We start from the raw sequence: 9,332 nt of genomic DNA on the forward strand, positions 1-9,332 counted from the left end.
ACGTCCCTCTCCCACCTCTCTCTTTGACCTTCACCTTCCCACCTTTCCTCTTGACCTCCCCCTCCCACCTCTCCACTCACACCTTCCCCTTGACCTCTCCCCTCCCAACTTCCCCTTGACCTCCCCCTCCAACCTCTACACTTGACCTCCCCTTTCCCACCTCTCCCTATGACCTACTCTTCCCACCTCTCCCCTTGACCTCCCCCTACCTCTCCCATTAATACCCCCTCCCACCTCTCCCCTAGACCTCCTTCCCACATCTCCCCCTAACCTCCCTATCCCACCTCTCCCCTTGACTTACCCCCATCACACTTTCCCCATTGACCTCCCCACCTTCCCCTTCACCTCTCCCCTCCCACCTTTCCCTTGACCTCTCCCCTCCCACCTTCCCCTTGACCTCTCCCTTCCAACCTTCCCCTTGACCTACCCCCTCCCACCTTCCCCTTGACCTCCCCCCTCCCACCTTCCCCTTGACCTCTCCCCTCCCACCTTCCCCTTGACCTCTCCCCTCCCACCTTCCCTTGACCTCTCCCCTCCCACCTTCCCCTTGACCTCTCCCCTCCCACCTTCCCCTTGACCTCTCCCCTCCCACCTTCCCCTTGACCTCTCCCCTCCCACCTTCCCCTTGACCTCTCCCGTCCTACCTTCCCCTTGACCTCCCCCCTCCTACCTCTACCTTGACCTCCCATTTCCCACTTCTCCCCTCCCATCTTCCCCTTGACCTCTCCCTTTCCATCTTCTCCTTGACCTTCCCCTCTAACCTCTCCCCTTCCTAACTCCCACCTCTCCCCTTGGACTCCTCCTACCTCCTCTCCTCTTAAACGCCGCTCCCCCAATTCTCCCCTCCCATTTTTCTATTAACCTCTCCCCTCCCACCTTCCCCATGAACTCCCCATCCCACCTCCGCCTTGAACTCCTTTTCTCACGTCTCCCCTTGACCTTCCTCATTCTCACCTCCTCTTGACCTTCCCCCACCTTTCCCCTGCCACCTTCCCCTTAACCTCCCCCTTTTGACCTCTACCCTCCCACCTCTCCCCTTGACATCCCTCCTCCCACCTTTCCTTTACCTCCCCCTTCCCACCTTCCCTTGACCTCCCCCTCCCACCCTTCACCTTGACCTCTCCCATCCCACCTCTCCCTTTGACCTTCCCTCCCACTTTCCGTTTGACCTTACCACCTTCCCTTTGACCTCTCCCTTCCCATCTTCCTCTTGATGTCCCTCTCTGTTTGACCTTCCCCTCCCACCTCTCCCCTTGACCTCCCCTCCCACTTTCCCTTTGACCTCCCCACCTTCCCCTTGACATCTCCCCTCTCATCTTCCTCATGATGTCCCTCTCTTACCTCTCTGTTTGACCTTCCCCTCCTACCTTTCCCGCTGACCTCCCCCCTCCCATCTCTCACCTTGACCTCTACTCCCACTTTCCCCTTGATCTCCCCACCTTCCCCTCAACCTCTTCCCTCCCATCTTCCCCTTGACCTTCCCTCCCATTTTCCCCTTGACCTCCCCTCCCATCTTCCCCTTGACCTCCCCTCCCACCTCTCCCTTTGACCTCCCCTTTTCCACCTCTCCTTTTGACCTCCAACTCCCACCTACTCCCACCTTCCCCTTGACATCTCCCCTCCTCATTGACCTCCCCCTTTCCATCTCTATTATCTCTAAGGTTAAACCTAAAGGTTAGGTTATCCTATGTATTTTGTTGTTGCGAACACCAAATAACTTTATTCAGCTGAGAGGCAAATTTCTGGTAAAAAAAAAATAAATAAAAAAAAATACGGTGTAACGGGACGGGTGTAACGGTATGGTTACATCGTTTCCATCCAACGTCACTTGTAAACACAAGAATGTAACGGGGTCGTCACATCATCACAATAAGGGGTCCACTGCACAAACGCCTCTAAGTTTTTGTTTCTTTATTGTCGTATCCAGTATAAATTTAGTTCAGACACTATTACACAGTCTTATCACTAAGGCACGTCACTAAGAACCGAACCCTCCGAGCTCCGTGCATCTGGTTAAGAAGGCCGGAAACTCTTTTGTGAGGTGCCACGCTCGTATAACTGAATTATTTATGTGAGCTGGATTTAGTTCGTCACATCTTATTTTAATTTACATAATTAGTTTATAATTTAGTCTGACAGCCAGACTATAATATATATCCAGGGGAGGTTCGTCAGTATACGTAATAATGTGTTTATTACTGTGTGGTTATTTGTGTGATCGCGTGTGCATGGTGAGTGGTGGCGCGGCAGGGAGTGCTTTGTCAGCGAAATGAACAGGATGTCTTAGGCGCCTTATTGTCGGCCGGCTGGTGTGTGTGTGGGAGTGAGTGGAGGTGAGTGGGTTATATGACTGAGTGATATACTCACATGTATATGAGGCGTATACACGGTCAGATCATTTCAGATGATGATGATGATGATGATGATGATGATGATGATGATGATGATGATGATGATGATGATGATGATGATGATGATGATGATGATGATGATGATGATGATGATGATTACTATTATTATTATTATTATTATTATTATTATTATTATTATTATTATTATTATTATTATTATTATTATTATTATTATTATTATTATTATTATTATTATTATTATTATTATTATTAATAATAATATTATCAATATCATTTTTATCATTATTTGTTATTATTATCATTATTAATATTATAAATATCATTTTTATCATTATTGTTATTATTATTATTATCATTATCATTTTTATAATTCTTCTTATTATTATTATTTGTTATTATTATTATTGTTATTATCCTTATCTTTATTATTTCTATTATTACTTTTTTATTATTATTGTTATTAACATTGATGATGATGATGATGATGATGATGATGATGATGATGATGATGATGATGATGATGATGATGATGATGATGATGATGATATAATTAACATTATAATTAACATTATCTTTATTATTATCATTTAACAACCTTCGAATTCCCAAGGGTCCAGGTAGTTTAAATGAATATCAAATAAAAGCAAATAAACTCATCGAAATTTTTAAACTATTTCTAACAGAAATTTACCCTCACACAAAAGAAAAAAATTAATGATGATTGATGATGATGATGATGATGATAATGATGATTGATGATGATGATGATGGTAATAATAATAACAACAATAATAATAATAATAATAATAACAATAACAATAATAATAATAATAACAATAATAACAATAATAATAATAACAATAATAACAATAATAATAATAATGATAATAACAATAATAATGATAATATTATTATTATAATAATAAGCTAGTAGTAGTAGTAGTAGTAGTAGTAGTAGTAGTAGTAGTAGTAGTAGTAGTAGTAGTAGTAGTAGTAGTAGTAGTAGTAGTACTAGTAGTAGTAGTAGCAGTAGAAGTTTTTTATTTTGTGTGAGGTAAAGCTCTGAAGAACAGTTTAAAAATTTCGATGAGTTTATTTGCTTTGATTTGATATTCATTTAAACTAGCAGGACCCTTGGGAATTCGACGATTATAATTAATAAATTTTGAAATCTTCCGAAGGAGACTTTAAACTCTCCTGGTGTAATCTTCAAAGTCTCCCGAAGTAGTTCTCAAAGTCTACTGAAGGGATCAACGAACGAATCTCCGAAGTACTCTTCAGGAGTAACAATTAACATGGAAAGCGTGATGCACAAGGCCCGTGCAAATTCCACGGTTATTCAATTTCGAAGTCTTCCAAAGGAGTCTTTGAAATCTCCTGAAGCAGTTGTCAAAGTCTATCGAAGGAGTATTAGTTAACATGGAAAGCGTGACACACAGAGGTACAAGCGTATTAATATATAGACTGGTAGGACCCGTGGAAATTCTACGGGATTTACGAAGGAGTCTTCAAAATCTCCCGGAAGAGTCTTCAGTCTCCAAAAGGAGTCATCAAAGTCCCCCGACGTTGTCGTCAAATTCTCCCGTCGCCTCTCTCTCTCTCTCTCTCTATCTCTCTCTTTCTCGTTAGGTCAATCATAGCAGGACCCGTAGAAATTCCACGGCGACAGAAATGATTCAAGGGGACATGTCCCCTCCGGGTCCCGAGGAACCCAATCGTGGGGTCCCAGCGCGGAGCGCGTGACGTCACAACTGAAGACCAGCCTATCAGAAGAAGAGACATGACGTCACGACTGAAGAGCCAATCAGAAGAAGATATATGACGTCACGACTGAGGACCAGCCAATCAGAAGAAGAGACATGACGTCACAGCTGAAGATCAGCCAATCGGAAGAGATGTGACATCACGACTGATGACGTAAGCGTGACACACGTATTAATATACAGATTATTTTTATTTTTAAGGGTTTTGCTCAGACGAACGTCAACAGTTGACTTTATTCAGCTGAGGGAAAACCCTCGTCCGTTCAACGATCAAATATTTCCATTTCTTACTATTACCATTTTAATACCATTGCCTTTTCGATGCCATTACTATAAAAATTACGAAGACAAATTATGAATCACGATTGTGGTTTACGATAACCATTTATGACGATGAATTAGCTCATCTTATGCATACGCTCGAATACCATTAAAGAATACTTTCTGTATCATTAATTTTTGGGATGTTTTGGCTGCCATTTACGACCTCTAAGCTCCTGAATATCGATCAGGAGATATCTCAGGCGACTGCAGGTCAATTTGTTGTCAACGATCTCATTAATTGAAGAATATATCTTCTAGACTTCTTGGGTTCCAATGGGTGAGGTCCCAGCTACCTCGTCCATTTTGTGACCCACTACCTGGAGGAGGGCACAGACAGCCTCCAGAGAAGTCTCGTCTCTTCTTTTGAGAAGGAACTGAGCGCAATAGGCGAGTCTCCTTGCTGGAATAAGGTCCTCGAGGCAAAGGCTCGCGATGAAGACACACAGGGCAACATACCGCTTTCTGGAAGATAGTTTCTTAAGCTCGGATTCAGCCCGTTCTTCGTGAGTCAGATTTTTGTTCTCACAGAAGGCTTCTGTCTTTTCCCGTGGTTCAAATAGCAACTGGCACTTGCTCACCAGACGGGTTTTGAAGACATCCGTTATTTCTTTGCCCAGTTTTTCTGTCAACATTTTGGACAGCTACGCATAAGTTCGCGAGTAAAATTGCTGTCTAGTTGAGAAGTCGACAATCAATTCGGCCGCCGTTTCCGCTGTGCCCGGATGTTTAGCAAGAAAGGCCGCGACTTGTTGTGAAATTCTGTCGAAGTTCTTTGGCGACAATTTGTTCATGAGAGCCTTAAAAACTCCCATGTCTGAGTCCTATTTCTGAACGTGAATGGGCCTGTGTTCAACTGGGGTAGGTTGTACCTACTCCTGCCTCTTATGCCAATTGGCAGGAGTAGGTATGACCCGCGGGCTAATCACCGGGGGTTGGTGCGTTACGCTCTTTTGTTCTTCAGGCTTAGAGACACTCAGATGTTTGGTGCTCTTGAAGAACTCTTCTCTGGGACGAGATGGCGCAGCCTGCTACTACCTGTTGTGCCAGTTTACAGGTGTAGGTATAACCCGGGGCGCGATCACAGGGGTTTTGGGTGCGTTTGGTGCTCGTTTGGCATCTTTCTTCATGAGCTTTTCTGTCAGTGTGCCCTTTCTTATCAGGAACAACTGTTTTAGCCTCCTTCTTATTTCTTTTCTTCTTTTTTTCTACCAAAAGCCATTCTTCTTCCTTTGGTTCATTCATACTGTCTTCATCCTTTCTTGGTTCTTCGACTTTCGTACATGAGCTTTGTTCTTCATATTTCATCTTCTCGCGAGCCAATTTAACATCCTTTTCTGTAACGTTGACAACTTTCATTTTATCATTGTCTTTTCTATCAATCAATTCACTCATTTTTCTATTCTTTGTTTCACTTTCAGTTCCTTCTCTGATTGTATTCTCTTCCTTTGCCATTCCTTGATTGCTGACACTTTTTTCTTTTTCAGTATCACATACAGGATTCTAGTTTTTCTTTTCACGTTCATTATTTCCATTTCTTACATTGATATCTTGCCACTTTCTATTGTTAACGGACTCTTTTTCTTTTTCAGAAACTTTCCCTTCTGCACTAGACCTTACACTTATCCCAGGACTCGACAATGCACTTTTCCTTTGCTGATCGAAGAGGAAATCAGCCATGTTTTGAGGTAGAGGAACCAAGGAGGTTTTGCAGCACACGAGCTTATATTTGAGGACACGGACATACACATGGCCCGCTTCGTCCTTGTGGAATTCGACCTTTTTAGTGTATTCTTCTACGACCTCTCCAGCGTCCGTAGAAGACCCGTGGCCGGGAGCCTCGGGAACGTTGTCGGCGAACATCTACAGTTCCCCCGACACACTCAAGGCCCCCAAGACCTTATCCCAGATTCAATAAACAAAACCGTAGAAGAAAGATAAACTTAATGACTTTCTTGGAAGACCTAGGAAAAACAATAGGTTTTCATTTCCCCCTTTATTGATATAGATATAGGTATATAGATATATAAATATATAGATATATATATAGATATAGGTATAGGTATATATAGATATAGATATATATATATATATATATATGTAGATATAGACATTGGTATATGAATACAGATATATCTATATATCTGTATATTATACACATAGATATAGGTACACACACACACACACACACACACATATATATATATATATATATATATATATATATATATATATACATATATACACACATATCTATACATACATATATATATATTATATATATACATATATACACATATATATACATTCATTTATACATATACACACACACACACAAACACACACATGCACGCGTGCGCACACACACACACACACACACACACACACACACACACACACACACACATATATATATATATATATATATATATATATATACTCGTATATATATATTTATACATATATATATAATATATACATATATACATATATATATATACATATATATACATATATATATATTTATACATATATATATATAATATATACATATATATATATACATATATATACCTCTCCCCCTGACATTCCCATCGTCTCTCTCTCACGAAAGAATGTGATAAATAGGTGAATAAAATCGTTTGTCTTTAGCCAGAATAAAACTATTACGATTCCTTTGCACCGTGACGTCATGTCGGACGCGCTGAAGCGACGTGATGTCACCACTCTCGGCCAATAAGTCGTCTCCCTTGCCGTGAAGTCACTACTGTCGCTTAGCTGGCAGCCAATCAATCGTCTCCTTTTTGCCGTGACGTCACCGCTCTCGGCCAATAAGTCGTCTCCGTTGCCGTGACGTCACCACTCTTGCTTTGCTCGTAGCCAATCAGTCGTCAGCAAGGCTTTGTTGCCATGACGTCTACCTCCATTTACATTATTTCTTTGTTCCTCATATTTTCAAGATACTGCCTTCTTTCCTCTTCATTCATATAACTTATTCTCTGTAAGTCTCTGTTCCACAAATTTTCCAGACGATTTTCTCTCTCTTGATTGTTCATATTGTTCCTCAATGCTTGCATTCGTTCAATACAGTGAAAAAATAATATAGTGAAATAGATCTATTATAAATTTACAACACTTCTCTATAAGCAATATTTATAGTCAGATAATTCCTTTGCTTTGGCCACGATTAGATTAAAACGCTCGAACAATTGCTTTATCCAAGTTGGACATTTCACAGCCTCTCTTCAGTGACCTTCCAGCCTACTCACCAGCCAGTGAGACGGTGTCGTCATAACAAACTCTACACATGCATCAAGACCTTCGAGATCATCGTGTCCGTCATGAGTTTCAGGAGATTCAGGAACTTCAAGAACTTCAAGACCTTAGAGATCTTCCAGACCTACAGGAGCTTGAAGAACTTCAACACCCTCAAGATCTAAAAAAAGGTCACTAGATCTGAAAGGTCCACAAGATGTAAAAAAAAAAAGAAAAAAAAATTCAAGATCAAAAAGCTCTACAAAATCTAAAAGATTTACAAGGTCTAAGAGACCCAAAAGAACTAAAAGATTCAAAAGACCTAAAAGATCAGCGATATCTAAAGATTCACGAGATTTAAAAGATTACCTGGATCTAAAGGCTTTACAATGGGTTCTGAGACGTGACGTAACCGCTCTCGGCCAATAAGTCGTTTCCGTTGCCGTGACGTCACCACTGTCGCTTAGCTGGCAGCCAATCAGCCGTCTCCTTTTTGCCGTGACGTCACCGCTCTCGGCCAATAAGTTGTCTCCGTTGCCGTGACGTCACCGAGCAAGTGGGTCTGGCCCACATCTTTCGTAGCTCTAATTTCTTTCCATTTCACTCTTTCCTTCGACAAAACCCCCAAATCCCCCACTCCCTCCCTCCCTCTCCCCGTCTTATCTGTCCTGCCCTATAACTAACTAACGTCACCACTCTTGTTTCGCTCGCAGCCAATCAGTCGTCAGCAATTTTAGAAAGCTTCGCTCCCGTGACTTCACCGCTTGACACATATAGGTACAAGCGTAATATATAGATTATTATTACTATGACTATTATTATTATTATTATTACTATTATTATTATTATTATTATTATTATTCTTTTCTTTTCTGTGAGGGCAATTTTCTGTTAAAAATTTTTGGTGAGATTATTTTAGTTGATTTTATATTCATTTAGATTATTTTTATCTATATATTTATTAAGGATTTTGCTCAGACGAACGTTGTCGACAGTTGATTTTATTCAGCTGAGGGAAAACCCTACTCCGTTGTTACCATTACTATTTTAATAGCATTGCCATTTTGATACCATTACTCTTTCAATGTCATTACCATAAAAATTACGAAGACAAATTATGAATCACGTCTATGGTTTACAATAACCATTTATGACGACGAATTATAATTCCCAATTTTCGAATTCAGCTCATCTTACGCACGGAGACCCTTAAGGAGTATTTTCTGCATCATTAATTCTTCGGATGTTTTGGCTACCAATTACGACCTCTGAGTTCCTGAATATCGGTCAGGAGGTATCTTAGGCGACTGGAGCTTAATTTCTTGTCAACGATCTCATTGATTGAAGAATAGATTTTCTACAGTTCTTGGGTTCCAGTGGGTGAGTTCCCAGCTACCTTGTCCATTTTGTGACCCGCTGTCTGGAGGAGGGCACAGACACCCTCCAGACAAGTCTCGTCTCTTTTTCTGAGGAGGAATTGGGCGCAATAGGCCACTCTCCTCGCTGGTATAAGGTTCTCAAGGCAAAGGTGTGCGATAAAAACGCACAGGGCAACGTATCGTTTTCTGCAAGATATTTTCTTGAGTTCACATTCTGCCCGTTCTTCGTTAGAGAGGTTACC

General features: G+C 41.1%; 1 protein-coding gene across 1 annotated transcript in view; it reads right to left on the reverse strand.

Annotated features, from left to right (window-relative positions):
- Window positions 1-9,068: 9,068 nt before the first annotated feature.
- Window positions 9,069-9,332, reverse strand: part of LOC143023931 (uncharacterized) — a 558-nt gene continuing 294 nt past the window's right edge. Inside the window, exon 1 of the mRNA XM_076182602.1 lies at window positions 9,069-9,332. This exon is cut by the window's right edge and continues 294 nt beyond it. Coding sequence (XP_076038717.1) covers window positions 9,069-9,332 — 264 coding nt within the window.

Source organism: Oratosquilla oratoria, unplaced genomic scaffold (genome assembly GCF_046742065.1).
Source record: "Oratosquilla oratoria isolate Oo_2021 unplaced genomic scaffold, ASM4674206v1 SCAFFOLD71, whole genome shotgun sequence".
Classification (NCBI taxonomy): Eukaryota; Metazoa; Arthropoda; class Malacostraca; order Stomatopoda; family Squillidae; genus Oratosquilla; species Oratosquilla oratoria.